At 40.1% G+C, this 21379-nt stretch overlaps 1 protein-coding gene across 2 annotated transcripts in view; it reads right to left on the minus strand.

Annotated features, from left to right (window-relative positions):
• Esd (esterase D) overlaps positions 1-21379 on the minus strand; it is a 43883-nt gene that overhangs the window by 2306 nt on the left and 20198 nt on the right. For both annotated transcript variants that reach the window (XM_045145483.1, XM_045145484.1), the window contains exons 6-8: positions 16180-16299; positions 11964-12062; positions 11095-11262 (exon numbers count right to left, since the gene is read on the minus strand). In XM_045145483.1, coding sequence (XP_045001418.1) covers positions 11095-11262; positions 11964-12062; positions 16180-16299 — 387 coding nt within the window. The remainder of the gene's footprint in view (positions 1-11094; positions 11263-11963; positions 12063-16179; positions 16300-21379) is intronic.

A 21379-nucleotide genomic window follows, 5' to 3' on the forward strand; every position in this document is an offset into this window, starting at 1 on the left:
GTGCATCTGTCTTTACAGGGGTACTGGGGAATTAGGTTGTTAGCCTTTGCAGGCAAGTGCTTTACCTGCTAAGCCATCTCTCCAGCCCTGATTTTAAGTTAACTTAATTAGCAAATACTCTCTGATGGGAGAAAACAGGAAATTCTCTAAGGATGTAGGAAATAAAAACAATAAAACTATCGCTGGGGTTCTGGGACTAAGGGAAAATTCCCAGGTTTTCATGAATCAGTAATTTATTCTCACTGTTACTTCCAGAGAGGTATGGAACATATACCCTGAGGACACCAGTAAATAATGTTTCAATGCATTCATTCACTCAGCGTAACAAAAGCAACCTATCTTCTATTGTGGAAGCAAATCTAACAAGAGGGTTGTCAACAACAAGACTGAACTTTGGAATCTCTTTGTTTAAAATCTCTCAATGACGGTTGTACCAGCTGATTAAAATTCACTAAAGAAGTTTCATTTGGTAAAAAGAAGTATTTTAGTTATCTATTTGAGAAAAAGAGAAGAAAAAAAAAAGAGGCAGAGAGTGAAGGGGCATATCAGGGCCTCTAGACACTGCAAACTCCAGATGCAAGTGCCACCTTGTGCATCTGGCTTATGTGAGCACTGGAGAATCAAACCTGGTCCTCAGTCTTTGAAAGCAAGCGCCTTACTGCTAAGCCATCTCTCTAGCTCCTAAAGAAGTCTCTTATGTGAAGAAAGAGATTAAAGGGTTTTCAAGACAACCTGAGTTATGAACAAGCCCACCAAACGTGAAACGCAGGATCAAGTAGTAGTACCTGCCATTCTTCACGGGTCAGGAAATGGATCTGGTAGAAAACAGGAATAAATGTCGGAAATGAAATGATTCACAAAATTTGAATAATGAAACCCTCACAGGACTAAGCGGTGATACTTTTGCTTAGTTGCTTATGCTAACTTTCTTGTACAGCTACAGACACAGAATGGCTAACTATTGGTGTTAGGTCAAGATGGATCCCCAAAATGGAGTCACCAAAGACAGCAGGATGGCAACAGACACCACAAAGTGGGTCATCCACATTCTTCAAGGAACCACCCAGTCAGTATCCCTTCCTTGCCTAATAATGCCCCCCAGGTCATGACTTCCTGCCCTCCCATCTTGTAAGTCACCTGGTTACTGTTCTGGTGTCACTCCCTGGCTATCTTAGATCACCAATAAAGAAACCTTTTTTTTTTTTTTAAACTTCCTCCTTCCTCAACTTATCCCCACTGAAGAGCTCTACATAGCCCACTGTCTGCGATCCCAAGTTGACTGTGCTCTGCTCTTGAGAGTCAGTCCTGGCAGCTCGTGTTTCTCCCGAATAAAAGTTTCCATCTTTGCCTCAGAGTGGTCTCTGTGGTCTTGGTCACTCCTGAGCCTTACATCTGGTGCTCGTGACTTGGATAGGAGGCTTCTCATTGCCCTCTTGGGTGGCCAGACCTCCTTTCCCCTGACCAGACCACCAAGCTACCATTTGACCCTCTGAAGGCTTCGTACCATCTGCCTGGTACTGGCTTTCACATGCACCACGATTCAGCCTCACTCTTCTTCCCTTCTCCATCTCCTCCCTCCTCCTTGGTAAGCATCCCTCTTGGGTTGGCCTACTCTTGGGTTTCATCCCTCCTCATGGAAATCCTGCCACCACACCAGGCTATACACCTAGACCCTAACCCCAGGTCTCAAGAAAGACAAACTCTGCACTGTCGACACCTCGTGTGTCACTCTCTGGTCTATAATACCCTAAGGGGCGCTTTCTAGTTCAGTTACCATCTCGGGACACTTCCTCTCCCTCCCTCCTCTCCCTCCCTCTCATCTTCCACTTCCAGGCGCTTTCACCATTGGGAGCACAGTCACCCACCTTGCCCACTAACAGACTAAAAAGCTGACAGCTGTGACCTGTACAGCCTCTGCCCACATGGGAGGTGCAGGCCCCATTCACCCTAATGGGCCAAGGGGTCATATTGGTGTTCTGTGTAAAGCCAGCTTATGCTCTGGTTTCTTCCTACTGCCTTTGTCTTCCTCTTTCTCTGTCTCCTCTCACTAGGTCTTTTTCATTATACTCTCACACATTCATGGGGAAATAAAACCTCCAAAGCAATTTCTACTACTCCCCCTAGCCGGTCTCCTTAACTTAAAACCTCTACGACTCTTGGACGACATCAAACCTCGTCATCTTTCTCTGCAACTCTGCCTGGCTACAATATAAGCTAGACAATGGGTCCAAAAGGCCTGGACATGGCACTTTTGATTTCCATATTCTCACTGATTTAGAAAACTTCTGCCAATGGCACAGCCTTCTCTCTGCTCTACCTGTTTTTCTTACCAGATCCTTCAAGCCAAGGCCTCAGGAATGGACTCTAATTCAACCCCTACCCCATGTTCGTCCTCACCCTGTTTTCAACCTGGATGTCATAGATGATCTGGCACCAACAGCCCCTCTGACTCCTCCAGCTCCCTCAGCCTCTCCTGACCCTGATGCCCATAGCCCTCCTCCCTCACTTCATCTGTCTCCTGCTCCATCTCCTTGCCCCCCTCACCACCATCTCCCATCTCCTCTCCTCTATCCCCTCATGCCCAGCATACTCGTTCTTGCAAGAATGGAATGTACCCTTTATGTGAGGTTGCAGGCGCTGATGGAATCTTTCATGTTCACATTCCTTTTTCCAAGTCTGATTTATCCCAGATTGAAAAACATCTTGGGACTTTCTCCACTGATCCAACTCACTATACCAAATAATTCTGCTATCTCACCCAGGCCCAGGACCAAACCTGGCATTATCTCTTTGTAGTTCTTTCTTCCACTGTCATTCCTGATGAATGTGTCTGGGTGGCCACTCAGGCTCATGCTGATAAGGCTCACTTAACTGATAACACTCTCCCAGTGGAGACACTTACTGTCCCCAGATAGGACCCTGACTGGTAATACTCCTGCTAACTCCTCAGGAAGGGTGGCTGATGATTCTTTGTACTATTCTTCTCTTGGGTCGAGATCTTATGCAAAAATTCTAACTTACTACCTGTCTTCCTCCTCATGCCAGCCCCCTCCCTTAAAAAGGATCCCTACCTCTGAAGTGGGGTTAGGTCAAGGTGAGTATATTGGGTGAGTGCCTCAGTTAGGCATCCCGTAAACTCAGCCGGATTTTCATTAGGCCTCTGAAGTTAATCCCAGGTTGTGAGACAATTCCTTGCCAACACTAGCCTCTCACCACATGGCTCTCCTTATCAGACTCAAAGACCCCACGTCCTTTCCCTGCTGCCCTCAATACCCAACCTCACTTAAACATCGCCAAGGTCTCAAACCTATTATTTCTCACCTGCTCCAAGCTGGACTCCTTCTCCCACCCACTCCCCTTGCAATACTCTGATCCTGCCTGTTATTAAACCTGATGGTACCTACTGCCTAGTCCAAGACTTACACCTAGTCAATGCTGCATTTATGCCCATTCATCCAATAGTCCTCAACCCCTATACTCTCCTCTCTCCCCTCCCCTCCCCCACTACTCATTTTTCAGTTCTTGACCTCAAAGATGCCTTCTTCTCCATCTCCCTCCACCCCAATTCCCACACTCTCTTCGTTTTCACCTGGGACCATGCCGATACTCATACTGCCTCTCAACTCACCTGGACTGTCCTTCTCCAGAGTTTTATAGACAGCCCCCACCTATTTGGTCAAGCTCTCTCCACTGACCTTTTGTTCCTGGATCTGTTGCCCAGCACACTTTTATAATATGTAGAGAGAGGATCTTTTGCTCTGCTCACCCTCTCTTCCTTTTATCTAAACTACATACTAACAAACTTCTGAACTTTTTCAGATCTATGGGATATAGAGTTTCCCCCCCCAAAAAGCTCAACTTTCTTTAACCCAAGTTAGGTACCTGGGCTTTCTCCTCACCCCTACCTCACAACAACTTACCATAGACCACAAACATCTTCGCTCTCTCTCCCCACCTACCTCTAAGGAAGAAATTCTCTCCTTTCTTGGCTTGCTTGGTTCCTTAGAATGTGGACTCCAAACTTTGCCCTCCTGGCAAAACCCCTTTAGGATAAGGCTAAGGGAAACCCTCATGAGCCCCTAAACCCTACGTCAGAGACAGATGCTGCCTTTTCTGGCCTGTGTGATACTCTTTTGAAAGCTCCAGCCCTTGCACATCCAGACCTTCAGCAACCTTCTTTATTTCACAGAAAAAGGGGGTGTGGCATTGGGAGTTCTGAGTCATATGAAGGGCCCATCCCTTCCATCTCTAAACAACTAGAAACCTCTGTCCAGGGCTGGCAACCGCCTATGAACTCTTGCTGCAGCTTCTCTTCTGGCAAGAGGCACAGAAATTCACTTTTGGACAACTCAACTGTCCTCTCTCCCCACAGACTTAAAGATCTACTTTCCACTTCTTGCCTGTCTACTCTGACCCCATTTAAAATTCAACTCTTTCACGTCACTTTCCTGGATAACCCTGACATCACACTTGGCTCTTGTCCTCCACTTAACCCCACTACCCTCCTGCCTCTACCCAAACAACTTACACACTCCTGCTTAGAAATTCACCTAACACCATTCTAGAATCTCTCTATCTCCTCTTCCTAACCCTGATCACACCTGGTATATAGACGGCAGCTCTTCTACTAACTCACAGGACTCTTGGATAGTGGGGTATGCTATTGTCTCAGATGACCAGATAATAGAGACGGGCCCATTGCCTAAGGGGGACTACATCCCAAAGATCCCTAACCTTGGCACAAGGCAAGACAGTTAACATCTATAATGACTCTAAATATGTTTTCCATGTTCTGCATCACCATGCTGCTATCTGGAAGGAGAGAGACTTCCTCTCAGCTAAAGGACCCCCATTACTAACGGGCCCCTTATCCTTAAACTGCTACATGCCTCCTATCTTCCTACAAAGGCAGCTATCATTCACTGCAGGAGACACCACGCTCTAACTTCACCTGTGGCCAAGAGAAACTCTTTTGCAGACAGAGTTGCCAGGGAATCCAGCCTCCACAGCATGTATTCAGCTTCAGCCTTTTTCCTTGCCCCTACCTCCTTCCCTCCTCCATACATGCCTGGACAGTACCAAACTCCAACAAAAATTAGCGTCCTCCCAAGACTAAAAAGCTGGCTACTCATGGGAGATTGCTACTGCTTATCTGATCTCCAAGTTACTACCATCCTGACTCACCTACATAATCTGTTTCATGTGGGAGCCCACCCTCTACAAAGATTCCTGACCCCGCTCCTTTTCCATCCTTGCCTCTCCTCTCTAATCACCTCTGTGACTCAGGCTTGTTCACTCTGCACCAAGGCCTCTCCACAAGAGGGAGTCTGTCCCCCTCCCTCTTTCAAACACCACCAACACAGGACTGGCTGCAGGAGGGATGAGCCACAGCCTAATCTCCTATGAAAGTCTTTCTACAGAACTGAGCATCACAGTCCATGGTCTGCCAGGGCCCTGTAATTGCCATAAGAGCAACTTACTTCTCTGGCCTCAGTCATACTACAGAACTGCTGAGCCCTAGACCTCTAGACAGCAGACAAAGGAGGGACCTGCCTTTTTTCTGAATGAGGAATACTGTTACTATGTCAACCAACCAGGCAAGGTAGAGGTTGAAATTAAAAGCTAAAAAATCTGGCTGACCAGCTTCAGGTATGAACACCAATTGCCTCTGAGCCAGGGTACATCTTTGGGACAGTGAGGCCCTGGCTTTTGCCACTCTTAGGGCCTATGCCTGGACTATTCTTGCTCCTTGTTCTGGACCCCTGCCTTCTGAGATGTATCCAAAATCAGGTGGTCCAATTTACCCACCAAAAATTCAAACAACTTTTACTGCCCTGTCTCTCCTCTATCTCCTACCAGTCTTTAGCCACCAATGAACCATCTCCTCATCACCTGCCATGAAGGAAGACCCATCAACTATATTATCCAGCCTCCCCAATAAGAGCTCATTGCCCCCTATGGTCATCATGAAGGCACTACAGAAGAAAAAAGCCATGGGTCCTGTGTCATCAATAAAAGACTGGAATGTTAGGTCAAGATGGGCTTCCCCAAAATAGAGTCACCAAAGACAGCAGGATGGTGACAGACACCAGGAAGTGAGTCATCCACATTCTTCAAGGAACCACCCAGTCAGTATCCCTTCCTTGCCTAATAATGCCCCCCTGGTCATGACTTCCTGCCCTCCCATCTTGTAAGTCACCTGGTTACTGTTCTGGTGTCACACCCTGGCTATCTTAGAGCACCAATAAAGAAACAGTTTATTTTTTTCATTTCCCCCTTCCTCGGCTTATCCCCACTGAAGAGCTCTACATAGCCCACTGTCTACGATCCCAAGTTGACTGTGCTCTGCTCTTGAGAGTCAGTCCTGGCAGCTCATGTTTCTCCTGAGTAAAAGCTTCCATCTTTGCCTCAGAATGGTCTCTGTGATCTCAGTCACTACCAAACCTTACAGTTGGTACTGATGGCATTATCAGACATTCCAGAGTAAACCAAAATTAGTTGGCATGAATGCCCTGTAGTGGATTTCATCCAAACTCTAAAGCAAATGTCCATAATGATAAAAACAGGATTCACTTCATAAGAAAGTAGGAAATGCCTGCTCTAAGGAACCAAGATTTTATTTTTTTTAATGTCAACAGAAAGGCAAGAAAATACATCTGAACTCTTACCATCCTGTTGACCATATACAAGTGGAGCTCCTATGTTGTCCTTGACTAGGTTCAAGTTCTGCTTACCAATCTTTCTAAATGGGGAGGCATCTTGCAGTGCATTCTTTCACTAATGAGTTGATCTGGTATGTCCAGCAGCTTGTGAAACTGTCTATATTTAGTCTTGAAGGGCCTTCTCTCCTCTACCAAAACTTTAAATGGAAAATTCTCAGTAGCAAAACTCTGGTTCTTGGAGTATAAAAATAAACTGCTTTTTTTCATTCTCCACTGAATCTCAAAAAAGGAGCAGAGCTAAATGTATTCTAACAGACAGTGCCTTCCTGCATATTTTCTAGACCCAACTGAAAAAGCTCAGATATGAACACCTGGGTTAAGTCTCTTCAGAGGACAAAAAAGAGATTGTCTTAAGCATAGAGATGAAGAAGAGTGAGAGATTTCTACAATTCTAGCACTCTGCTAGAGGTAGAGAGGTCAGAATAGTCTCTGATCTGTAAGAGTCCTATGACTCAAGGAGGGAGGGTAACCTACATTTTCTAATCTCCAGGAAGAGAACATTATTTCGGGAACTTCCCTCAGTATTAAGTCACTGACTCTTGCTCATAATGCAACTTCACTAATTAAAAACAAAATTTACTAGACCCTAGTTGGCTAGACTAAGACTTCATCTTTACACACCAGCTATAGTGTTCTCCTACTCAGTGCTTGTTTCAATGTAGATTCCATGAAACCAAACAGTAAAAAATTGTATCAAGCAGTCAAATAAATATCTATATGAACTAATAATTCCCCCCTCAAACAAGTTTGACAACTGAGAAGGCATAAATATGAATTGTGAGCATTTAACATGCTAAAAAGACATGGGAGGGGGGCGCTGCAGAAATAGCTTCACAGTAAAGGCATTTGCCTGTGAAGCCAAAGGACTCAGGTTCAATTCCCCAGGACCCACGCAAGCCAGATGCACAAGTGGATGCACATGTCTGGAGTTTGTTTGCAGTAGCTGGAGGCCCTGGCACGACCATCTTTTCTATCTTTCTCTCTCTGATTGCAAATAAAAAATAAATAAATTTAAAAGTAAAAATAAAAAGACATACAGGAATGAAGCTGGGTGAAAACCATGTAGATGACTTTAGTACTTTTCAGCTTATTTCAATTTTTTGTTTGTTTTGTCAAGGTAGGATTTTGTGCTAGAGCTGACTGGAAATACCTATGTAGCCTCAGGGTGGCCTTGAACTCACAGCAGTCTTCCTACCTCTGCTGCATGAATGCTAGGATTAAAGGCATGTACCACTATGCCCAGCTAATTTGACTTTTTTCTTAGCTCCTACTTCACAAAGAAATATTTATCCTATATTTATAATCAAATGATTAGGCAGCCAATTAAAAAGTTCACAGGTCTAAGGAAATTTGAGGTCAATGGAATTGCCTAGAAAGCCTGCGTGCAGTTTCTCTGGAGCCCCAACTCAGCAGTCTCCTCCATTCAGCTGTTGATTCAGTTACAACAAATCTAATGAGTCTGTTTCAAGCTATGCAGTTCACTCTTCCTGACCTTACTGGAAAGAAAACAAATGAAAAATGGTGCCTGAGATCAAGACTATGATTGGTGATTTTAATAATTTCTTATGTTTTAGGAAGAAACTGACTGTTCTTTCTTGACGCCTGATAATACAGCCAACTACATTTTGTTTTGCAGTGCTTGGGATAAAGCCATTTTAGAATTAACTGATTTATGTTTTCCCTTTCAACAATGCCATCCATGTTCTAATTCTAGGCTGTTTTAATCAACTCCAAAGGTTTTTAGACTTCACTGGAAGAGAGCAGCTTTGTAGAAAAGGCAGAATTTTCTGGAATAGCCTTACAGGGAGCTGACAAAGCATCCAGCATGGCAAATACCAAGCAGTTAAGTTCATCTGGGATTAGGAAGGACAGCATGACAAGGTATATTACTTACAGCTATAGTTAACATACACTGCTGACTTATAATCAAATTGGAACTTGGATTTCTCAAGCTGACTGCTGGTCTAAAATAAATTATGGTAAATGTTCAGACCTAAAAAAATTATATTGCTTGAGGATAGATACTCAAATAAGGCATATTGAGAGAAAATACTGTTCATGAAACATTTCTTCACAATATATTGATATGTTTTGTATATTGAACATATTGGAAATATCTTTGTAACAGAATTGCTAAGACCCACTATGTAAGTCAGAGAGACAGCATTTATGCAAAACATTTCCCTGCACTAGCTCTAACTGAACCTATCTGCTCAGGAAAAAGATAAGACTATTTAGTCATGACCTTGTTTGCAGTCCTGGTTCCACCAGAACTTATTGGTGTCAACTAATGTCTCTAAGGTCACGCATTTGTAAAACAGATAGGCAGGACAGGAGCAAATACTGTGAAAACATTGTATAAAGATTATACATTGACTAGATTAGTTTCAACATTTACTGTTGAAATTATACTTTAAGCCAACATATCTGACATACGTTATTTTTATTAAACATTAATAAAAATGTTTCTAAAAAGCATGATCATAAATTGGACTGGAGGCCTGCTCCATGGGACAGAATACATACCTGATACTGAAAACTGAAAATAGGGGTAGTCATGAGCCCTAGGGGTATAACATCTGCTGCTGCCTGGCTAAATGCATATACTATGCTTATCAAACTGCCCAGTAAGCACTTCTCTTAATGTTCATACCCATACATTAATGCTACTTTCACTTTTGGCAGAGAACCTTCTCTTTTCAGATGGCAGTGACCTTGGGATAACTCAGAAGGCATCATGGTACTGGAAAGAAGTGATAGGAGTGCTCAGCACTGCAGTATCTCTATCACATCTTCCAAGGCTGAGGGTCTATTATGGAAGAGGTGGTGAAAAGAATGTAAGAACCAATGGAAGGGTAGGACTCCTTACAATGTGTTTCCCCCAGACAAAAAATGGCCTGGATATCCATGACCTCACAGTGCCTGACACTACCTACACCACACAATCATAATAGAAGGAAAAGATCATGACATCAAAATAAAAGAGACCCAACTGAAACTAAGGACAACTGGTGAAATAAGCAAGGGTGATGTTTTCCTGTGAACTGGATACCAGCACAAAGGGGAAAGAGATCAACGCAGAGAAAAATCAACTCCTACCAAATCAGAGAGCCAAAGCCTCAGAGGTCCCCAACACCTCAGCACTGAAGCAGACCAAAAATGAACCCAACATGGTTCAGGGAAATCTTGCGGAAGAGGGGGCGGAAAGAATGTCAGAGTTACATGTTGGGTCATGATTTGCAGAGACATTTATCATACTAATAACTGGGGGCTATCTCCACAATGCACGACCCATTTTCATTAACAAGGAGGGTCTAATGGGAGGGGGTAGATGACAGATGAGCCTAAATAATGGTACCAAACTGCCTGTATTCACTGAAATGAAAACTAATAAATTAAATTAAAAAAAAAATAAATAAAAAAATAAAAAATAAAAAAATAAAAGAGAGACTGATCAAGAGGGGAGGGGATATGATGGAGAATGGAGTTTAAAAGGGGGAAGGTTGGGGGGAAGGAAAGGAAAGGCATTACCATGGGATATTGTTTACAATCATGGAAGTTGTTAATTAAAAAAAGCATGATTGTAAATAATTTTCAGTATTCCCTTTCACCCTGAAACATTTTGTTTACATTATGAACTGAAGTCTACAGGTATTAAAAATGTTTCTCTACTTAAAACAACAGTAACATAAGTAAGTGAGTAGTAGTGAGTCCGAAGGATTTTAGTCAAGAAAAATAGGAGAGATAGTTCAAAGTTTTAAACCACAAGAAATTCCAAATAGCACAACAGGTTAGTATAAAAGTAATAAGAGTGTATGTGGATGTGAAATTATCAGTATTCAACCTCAGAGGCCATATGTGAACAATGAAGTGAGAGCCTTATTCTACTAACAGCAATGTATCTGTAAGCAAAGATATAGCCACTGATGTTGGAGACAAAGAACCATTCAAGCCTTAAGCTTCATGTTTCCTACAGGTGTTAGGTGTCATGAATTTAATAGGCATCACTTCCTATGTTTTAATGTAATTAAAAACAATCTTGGGCTGGAGAGATGGCCTAGTGGTTAAGCGCTTGCCTGTGAAGCCTAAGGACCCCGGTTCGAGGCTCGATTCCCCAGGACCCACGTTAGCCAGATGCACAAGGGGGCACATGCATCTGGAGTTTGTTTGCAGTGGCTGGAAGCCCTGGCGTGCCCATTCTCTCTCTCTCTGTCACTTTCAAATAAATAAATAAAAATAAACCAAAAAAAAAATTAAAAAAAAACAATCTTACCAGAATATTCTGTATTTTAAAATAAAGTTGAAAATGGTAGACAATCTTATCCTTTTTTTTAAAGACAGTTTTGCTGTTTAGATCAAATTAAGTACTTGCCTCTTGTAATCTAAAAACAACAGGGATTTTCTTTTCTGTACAGGCAGCTATGAAGTTATCAGGGAGTAACTGTCCATCTGAAAGAAACTGATCATCCTTCCCTTGATCAATTAATATGTCTAGCTGAGAATCTGGGTAGGACTTCACAAGATGGGTTGCATCATAAGCCTGCAAAAAGAAGAAAAACTGAAAAGTTAACTCTAATGTGCCTAGAAAGATACCCTCAAAAGTACATTATACTAGGACCCAAAAGAGAAAATCAAAATTATTTTACCTTTAACAATGGTTAAATCAGACATACTGTTTTAAATTTAGCAATACATAGTAATATTTGATATATTTAGATGTAATACTAACAGTAATATTAACCACTAGCAGAAAAAAAAGTAGCTTCAGAATATCTTCCATGATTCAAAACAATCAGAAACTGGGGTGACCATTTCATAGAGGTATCCCTGGGTATATGGGAAGTATTGATGCCAGGACCTTCCAGGGATATCAAAATCTGCAAGTGCTCATGTCCACTGTATAAAGTGACATAGACCTGAAAATAGTTTACACACATCATCCCAAATACTCTAATCACTCTAGATAAGTTCTAATACCCTACAATGTAAAGGTGATAGACAGAGAACAATGACAAGAAAAAAAAGTCTGTACATGTTTACTACAAATATAATTAACAATAGAAGCCAATTCACACATATGCAGTGTATATGGTCAATATACACTATTATATTCTTACACACACTTTACCCAATTACTCTCATCTCTACAGCATTATTCGAATGAGCTAAGAATTTAACATTGGTGGTGTATACAGCTTCTTAACAAACATAAGTATATGTACTAATACATCCATTACCTACCTTCCATGTACTTTGATCCGCTCCCAAATATCCACTAAAGGCCTTTTTGCCCCAAGGACAGAGCACTGGATTGCAAATTGGAGCAAATGCTGACACAGACTTCAGAAACAAAGGAAATTTTAAAATAAGTTATATTTTGCTAGATAAAATGTAGATATAGTTGAAACTTGCTTAAAAGTTCTGACTTTCTATAGAAACCTTGCAATTGTGGTCTTCTTTCTCCCATAGTTTTTGCATATTCCAATAAGAAAGCTAATTAATGTGCTCAATGCAAGTAATATATTTCATTTAGGTGGTATAAGCAAAAGTTTATGTCCAAAGTTTCTATTTCTATTTTTTTACAAGGATAATTAATCTGTAATAATATAAAATAGTTCACACCTATGGAAGTGAAACTGTTATTAACACTGAAACATTATTTTGGTTAAGCAGTACCAAAAACAGCAATGAGGTATGCCTTTCAGAATTTCTAATATAATTTTTATTTTGTATAATAATTTTCTCACTGGTATAATGATGGGACTTCTCAGCTTTAGAGTTTTTTGTTTGTTTTGAGGTAGGGTCTCATGCTAGCCTACGCTAACCTGAAATTGACTATGTAGTCTCAGGATGGCCTTGAACTCACAGGGATTTTCCTACCTCTCTCCTACCTCTGCTCCTTAGTGCTGGAATTAAAGGCATACGCCACTATACCTGGCAGCTTTAGAATGTGTGTGTGTGTGTGTGTGTGTGTGTACACTCCAATGTTTATGAGTATGTTTAAATGACAAAAAAATTTAAGCTCACTTTTCTACCTCAAACAACTGCCTTGTTGTAGAAGTTTGAAATAGATGGCCTCCATTATATTGAGGATTTAATTAATTTGTAATTTAGATCTGCAGCCACCTAGCTGGAGGAGGTTTCACTGTGGGTGGGTCCTAGGGTTCAGCGGTAAGGTGTTGGCATGGATCTAGAATTCAAGTCTAAAGATATGCAGAGTGCCTGAGCTCTGCCTGGAGTTCCTGGAGTGTGCTTGCTTTTGCTAGTTATACTGTGATTTCTCTCTCTCCTCTGGTCTGTGAAAGAGGGCCAACTTCTTCTATCATTATGGAACTCCCCAACTTCAATAAATCCCTTCCTTCGTGACTGTGCCTGGTATGGAAGTTCATCCCAGCAGTATGAAGCTGTCTACTATAGAACTGGTATGGAGGAGTGGGCTGAGAATGTGACCATGTGGATTTTGGTCTTTTGGAACTTGTATGCTAGAAGAATGGGAAACTTGGAGCTTGCAACTGAATATACTTTCTGGAGTAAGTAAGCCAAGTATTAGGGACTATTCTGATAAGAGTTTGAAAATGCTAGGTACAGAAAGAATTATATGTGGAGGCTTGGTTTATAAATTTTCTCAGGGGAAGGAAAGACTAAACAGAAGACTCTGGTGGAACTGAGCTACTGGCATAAGGACTGGCTGCATTCTGCTGCTCAGGCCTAGAGAGTTTGATCAAGGCTAAATTTGTAATGGACTGATATGCTTGGCTAAAGATATGAGACTGAAAGAATTAAGATTTTAAGTGGGAGGAAAACTCAAGCAAATTTAGAATTACATGCACAGAAACTGGTTGCTAAAGCTACTATTGTCAAACATATTAGCAATCTTAAGGAAGATGACCCAACTACTTTACATTAAAACAATGGGAAGGATGCCCAAGGCAAGAGTATGATAGACATGCAAACTCTTTTGGAAAATAGTTGACTGGAGAAGAAAACTGCTCTTCAAGGTTATGATTTATTTTGTCCCTGAATTAGGAATATGGCTGTGTCCTGCACACCTAGTATTAATTTTGGAAGCATAAAAAAATGCATGGAGTGGCTCATGAAGTACACTCACCAGGAGCCCCTACTGAGATGCAGCATGAGGAAAGGCATGATGACTCTGATAGGCTAGCAAAGCCATTGGGAGATGTACTGTAGTTTGCATGGAGCTTCGATGTTTTCAATATATCAGTACTATGCAAAGGCTACCACAGAGGCTATTAGCTAGGGATGTAAGTTTTCCCTAGCTACTCAACCAGCTAGAGGGATGGAACTGGAAAATCCACAGACTCCTCACTGGTCACTGGTTACATTGTACTTAAAATGCAGAAGTTTGATGTTTGCTTGATGACTATTGAGTCTGTATTGTTGCAGTCTCTCCTTACTATGCCTCATAGATGTTGGAAATGTTTACTCTGAGCCTTTCTATGTTAAAAGTATATAACTTCTTTGATTTTACAGGACTTAGAGCTAACAGACAATCTTAATTCTCAGATGAGACTTGCAACTTTAGAACTATCTTAAGTTGGTAAAGACTGTGGGGACCTTTGAATGTGACAATATATAGTGTGAGATAGTTATGAATCTTTAGGGGACCAACAGCAGAATGTGGTACTTTGAATGGATGACCCACATTATTTTTAGGATTTTATTAATTTGTGATTTGTATCTGCAACCACCTGGATGGAATAGGTGTCACTGTGGATGGATCCTAGGGTCCAGCCCTGTGGTATGGGGATGTATATGGAATTCCAGTCTAAAGATATGCAAAGTGCTTTGAGCTCTGCCTGGAGTTCCTGGAATGTATTTGCTTTCACTGGTGATAGTGTTGGTTTCCTCTCTCTGCTCCAGCCTGTGAAAGAGGGTCAACTTCTGCCATTATGTAATTTTCCCAACTTCAATAAATCCTTTCCTCCCATAACTGTGCCTGGTCTGGAAGTTCATCCCAGCAATGTGTAGCTGTCTATTACACTTGTCATATAAAAACATTACTATTTGCTATGATAAACATACACATTTCTCAATAGTATATCTGAAATGATTAAGACATCATTCCTAAGGGAAGAGATGGATTAAACAAAGCTCAAAATAATGAATAGCAGTGTGATTTTAAAAACAGAAGCTATGTTAAGATGACCACCATTTTGAGGTACATGTTTCTTTATACATTCTACCTATGATAGGTTTTCAGACTTGGCTCATTAAAACAAAACAAACTACAGCAGCAGCAACCCTACCAAAGCTACAAAGCCTTAAATAAAGTGGAAAGGCTGAGTGATGTTTCTGAATCAAGATGCATTTCAATTTTCATTAGGGTCACTAAGATTCTTAAAACTTCTACAAATAATGAATATATTCTTCTACTTCAGAAAATCAAATTCTGGCTAAATGACAGATAACATTACAATTATGTTAATAAAGAGTAACCAGCTGAGGCTATGGGGAGATAGCTCAGCATTTAAGGGTACTTGCTTGCAAAGCCTGAAAGCCTGGGTTCAATTCCCTAATACCTGGGTAAAGCGAGATGCAAAAAATGGTATATGTGTCTGGGGGTTAACCTGCAACAGCAAGACGCCCTGGCATAGTCACTCATATTCTATCAAATAAATAAACAAATAATTTTTTTTTTTTAAAGAGTAGGGCTGGGCGTGGTGGTGCATGCCTTTAATCCCAGCACTGGAGAAACAGAGGTAGGAGGATTGCCAAGAGTTCAAGGCCACCCTGAGACTACACAGTGAATTCCAAGTCAGCCTGAGCTAGAGTGAGGCCCTATTTTAAAAAGCAAAAAAAAAAAAAAAAAAGCTGGGCGTGGTGGTTAATCCCAGCACTTGGGAGGCAAAGGTAGGAGGATCTCTGTGAGTTCAAGGCCACCCTGAGAATACAGAGTGAATTCCAGGTCAGCCTGGGATACAGTGAGCCCCTACCTCAAAAAAAAACAAAAAACAGAGTAGGGCTAGGGAGATGGTTCAGTGGTTAAATGCATTTGTTTTACAAAGCCTGATAGCCCTGGCTTGATTCCCCAGTACCCATAGAAAGCCAGATGCATAAAGTGACACATGCATCTGGAGTTTGGGTGCAGTGGTAGGAGGGCCTGGCCTGCCCATATTCCCTCTGTCTCTCAAATGAACTAAACATATATAAAAATAAAAATTAAAAAATAAAGAGACTAACAATCTGAGGGAGGAAGAGATGTTCAAACTATAGTTAAAAATAGAAGCTTCATTTTACAGTGCTTCTAACAAGCCAACAAGAAACCACTGCTGTGCTTATGATTCTACAGCACAGATCAGGGAATCATGATTTAGTAATCTTTGACGAAAATATGAAACTCCTTAGAAAGTCTCGATTCTAAAACATTTTCCAAAGTCTATTATTTGAAAGTTTTTAATGTATTATTCAAAAGAAGTATTTTTGTTAGTCTTACTTTGTATCTTCCAGGATTTTTCAAAGCACAAATCAGAGCTCCATGGCCTCCCATAGAGTGGCCGAATATAGACATCCTTTGTGGGTCCACTGGAAAATGGGCATTTATGAGTTTGGGAAGCTAGAAAGAATTTCATAGTATAATTAATGATAGAGAAAATGAGTTTAAAGTTTTTCAGAGTAATATAAAACAATTATACAATCAACACTGCAAAGGCATGGTCTTACTAAGTCATAAATGGTAAACAAAAAATCCTCAGACTATGAATATATTACTGAAAAATCTGTTCTACAGATGTATTGGAGAAATTAACTGTACAAAGTTAGGGAGATGGTTCAGTAAGAACCTTTAAAATGTTTTAAATGGTTGACTGATGGCTTCATTGCCTGGAATTTACTCTAAGGGAAAAGTCTTTAGTAGTAAAATTATACAAAAAGATAACAGTAATATTTACTATGGTAAAATTATATACAAAAACAAATATCTTACACAGACTCATAAAAAGGTAAATTATGATTTATTTTAAGAAGAGCTAAGGTAAGACAGAAAGAAAGCAAAGTAGGAAAGCACCTAAGCTCAAAGAAATTTTCCCCCTTCCTAGCAAGGGAGGAATTCTCTAAGGAAGGGACACAAGGGGGTTGAGGTCCACTTATATGAATCAGGCATCCAATTAGTATGAGCCTTATCATCAGGCTCAGTTGTGTAGGAAGGAACCTGATTGGTTGCTGGGCCCAGGAGGCTACTCAGGAATGGCAAACCTGGGAAAACCTAAGAAGAAACAGGAAGCTAATTCTGATTACAGCCATCTTGGATGAGACGGGACTAGACTCAAGTTCTAGTCATAACAGGGAAGGTACACTGGTATACATGTTTCTGTGGGCCAGTCCCTAGCTAACTACCTATCAGGAAAAGGCTGTTTTGCTCCTAACCTGGACAAGTGGTACATGCCTGTACTCTCAGCACTGGGGAGGAGTGGAGGAGAATCAAGTTTTAAATCATCCTTGGCTACATTGCCAAGGAGTTTAAGGGTAGCTTGGGATACATAAAACCCTGTCTAAAAAAAAAAGGTTTTTACCCTTATGTGAAAATTAGCCAATGAAAATAGTTTGGGCTAGATGCGGTAGTACAGAACAATAATCCCAGTGCTCGGGAGGCTGAAACAAAAATATCATGAATTCCAGGCAGCCCGGTGATGTACATACCAAGATTCTGTCTGAAAACAAACAACAAACCAAAAGAAAAAAAACAAGCCAACAACAAACTTTTGGGTAAGATGGAGATTAGAAGCCACTTGAAAGAAAACAAGCAGGATAATTAACAATCATGGCTGTTACAACAAGCACAATAGCTGAAAAGGAAGGTAAAAGGCAGGTGAGATCCCTGCAAAGAAGCAGGCAGGAGAAGCATAAACAGGTCAAAGGAAAATGCTAGTGAAATGTTTTCCAGCCCCTACAGGAATACCTGCAGGACTGGTGAACTGCAGACATGGGCCCATCTACAGAGATGTGTCCAGAGTCTAGATACACAATGGGCAGAGTAAACAGAATCAAGGCAAGCTGTGGAGTTACAGCCTGAACAGGAATTGTCTATGGGCCCCCAAGGTAGGAATAACCAGAGAAGGAAGCATGGATTACAAAGTAGGAACTCGGAAGGAAGGTGCTGAGCTCAGTGCAATTGTCAGAACCCTGTAATCAGCCTGATCTGAAATTATGTGGAAACTGCAGAAATGGGCACGTGGAACAATAATGGGTGGAAATTTCCCCCAAAGCAACATTCCATGTTGAAGGCTGGAAAAAAAACAAGGAAGGGTTGATACCTCCTCAAAGCTCAGCAAAGTCAACCCAAAATGTAATTTCTTTGCACTCCACTGGTACACTGTATACCATAAATATGGTTTTAAAGGTTATAACTGGAGCAGCATATGGCAGAGCTTGCCACAGGAAACATCTCAAGGAAGAAATGCAACCCCATTCCACCAAGGAAGAAAACTGGGTGATACTGTATTTTTAAAACCAATTGTGTTTTATTTTGATTTTTGTTCTTTTTACTTCTTTTAAAAAATTCACTCTTGCCTAAGTATCTCTAAATGACCTTGCTTTAGTTTTTATATTGTTCAATTAGGGTTTGTAACTGTCCTGTATGCTTCCACACCCATTCTATTCTGTTATTCTCTGTGCATAACCCATATACTCATTTCTATCTTATTCCCTCTCTTTTCCACAGCCCTTCCTCTTCCCCTTTTTACTCAACTAGAATGTTTTATAGCGTCAATAAATTTTAAACTCTGGATCTTACAAGTATTTCATCCTCCTCCTTACATCTTCTTACTCCCTTTCAATTTTCTCTGTTGTTCAATCCCTGTTCTTACTAGCCTATTTCTCTTCTACTCCTAATCTTAGTACTAATTTTTTAGTATATACTTTATTCCCTTACCACTCAATAGTTACTAACATTAAGGGGAAGACAGTTTTAAACTATTGTGATATTTGCATAGTGGGCTTATTCAACAGTTATGACTGCTTCTGTAGTTAATCTATTTTGGGAGTACTACTATAGCCTGAAGGTTTAGCTACTGAACTATATGCTCTCAGTCCACTAGGGTAGAACAACACCTCAATCCTACTACACCCTAGTTCCTAAGCCTTGCAAACATTTCAATGATAAAACAGGTGAATTACAAGATCCAGACACTGACATAGAAAAAATAAGTAACCATGAATGATATCTATGAGACTTACTTAAAAGACTAAAGTTATAGATAGAACAACTTTAGACTAAAGGCAACCCTTGAAACTTGCTCTCAAATAGATCTTATCAGATCACAATTGAATAAAACCAGGACCAACAATAAGAAAAACAACAGAAAGTATACAAACTGAAGGAGATGGAACACACTTAATGAATAATATATGGATAATCAAATAAATCCAGAGGGAAACTTAGAATTTCCTAGAATTAAAAAAAAAAACCATCAAGAAAACAGCACACACCAAAATGATTACCAAGCTACCACTAGCACTGCAAAAAAAAGCTGTTCAAAGAGAAGCTTACTGCCACAAGTGCCTAGATTGCAACTTGAGATCAGCGAGATCTCAATTAAAGAACTTCAGAATATTATCTTGGTTTCTTAGAAAAACAAGATAATGTCAATCCCAAATTCAGTAGGTAGAAAGAAATAATATCAAGGCAGAAATTAAATAATTTAAAATGAAGAAACACAAAGAATCAATAAAACACAGCATTGGTTCTTTGAAATGGTAAAGATTGATAAACCCTTAGCTACGCTAACCAGAAACAAAACAGAGAAGGTACAAATCAATATGAGATAGAAAAGGATATGTTACAACAGATACCAACGAAATCTAGAACATCAATAGACAGATCCTGAGGAACTCATATATTAACGTTCCCAAAACATTAAAAAACAAATGAAAACATACATATTCTAAGCTAGGAAGAAATGATGACTCATGCCTATAAGAGACTGATGTAGGAAGGCTGCTGTGAGGTGGAGGTCAGCCTGGGCTAGAGTGAGACCCTGCTTTAAAAGAAAGAAAAAAAAAAATCATTCAAAAACATATGTCCCATCAAATCAGAAATTGTAACAAAATAGATGAATTTCAAGACATACGACCTAACAAGATTAAATTAAGCATAAATAGACTTATAACAATAAAAATTAAGCAGAAATAATAATTTAAAAAGTCTCCCATCTCTGGAGAGATGGCGTAGCGGTTAAGCGCTTGCCTGTGAAGCCTAAGGACCCCGGTTCGAGGCTCGGTTCCCCAGGTCCCACGTTCGCCAGATGCACAAGGGGGCGCACGCGTCTGGAGTTCGTTTGCAGAGGCTGGAAGCCCTGGCGCGCCCATTCTCTCTCTCTCCCTCTATCTGCCTTTCTCTCTGTGTCTGTCGCTCTCAAATAAATAAATAAAAATTAAAAAAAAAAAATAAATAAATAAAAAAAAATAAAAAGTCTCCCATCTAATTAAAGTCTTGGCCTATATGCTTTTACTGCTGAAATCTACCACACACTTAAAGAACTAATTCCAATGTTTCTCAAACTATTTCATAAAATATAAAAAGAAAGCACATTATAAAATATTTTTTATGAAGTCAATGTTATTCTCATACCAAAATTAGATGAAGACACATCAAAAAAGAAGAAAAATAGAAAATTATAGGCCAATCTCCCCGGTGAACACAGATTCAAATTCAAAATCATATAAAAAAAAAAATCAAGTTGGCTTCATTTCAGGGATATAAGGATAGTTCACTGTATGCAAACCAATAAACAAAATTCATCACCTAAATGGACACAAGGACATAAATTAAATGATCATCTCAATCAAATTACCACTAAAATCAGGACAAGAAGAGTATCCATTTTCTCCTTTATTGCAAATAGGACTTAAAGTTTTAGCTATAGCAATTAAATAGAAGAAAATAAAAAGGATATGAACAGGGAAAAAAATTCAAAGTATCCTTATTTGAAGATGATCAGATCCTACACATAAGAGATTCTAAAGATTCCACAAAAAACTCCTAGAACTGACCAGCACATTGAGTAACATAGCAGGATACAAAGTCAACACACAAAATGAGAACCCTTCTTATACAGAAGATGAAACGTGCTAAAAAAGAAATTAGAGAAACAATCCCATTCATTAAAAAACACAACTAGAAAAGTAGAAGTCCTCTATAATAAAACCTTTAAGGGGATAGAGAAATGATAAGCAGTAAAAGGAATTTGCTTACAAAGCCTGATGGCCCAGGTTCAATTCCCTAGTACCTACATAAAGCTGGATGCACAAAGTGGCACTTGTGTCTGGAGTTTGTTTGCAGTGGCAAGAGGCCCTGATGTGCTCATACTCATTCTGCCTCTGTCTGCCTCTCTCTCTCTCAAATAAATAAAATATAATGTGTAATAAAAATTTTATTTAAAACTCTAAGAAAGAAATTCAAGAAGGGAAAGACGTCCCTTGCTCATGAATGGACAGAATTAATATTGTGAAAATGGCTATACTATCCAAACCAATCTGGAATGAATGAAAATTCCCATCAAATTCCAATGATCTTCTCTGGTGATGAACAATAAAAACAAACTGTAGGAATAAACTATAGCAAAGAACTGGACCTTGCAATACCTATGTGATATTATTTTCTAAATTTTATTTACTTATTTGCAAGGGAGCAGAGAAAG

The sequence above is a fragment of the Jaculus jaculus genome, chromosome 3 (genome assembly GCF_020740685.1).
Source record: "Jaculus jaculus isolate mJacJac1 chromosome 3, mJacJac1.mat.Y.cur, whole genome shotgun sequence".
NCBI lineage: Eukaryota > Metazoa > Chordata > Mammalia > Rodentia > Dipodidae > Jaculus > Jaculus jaculus.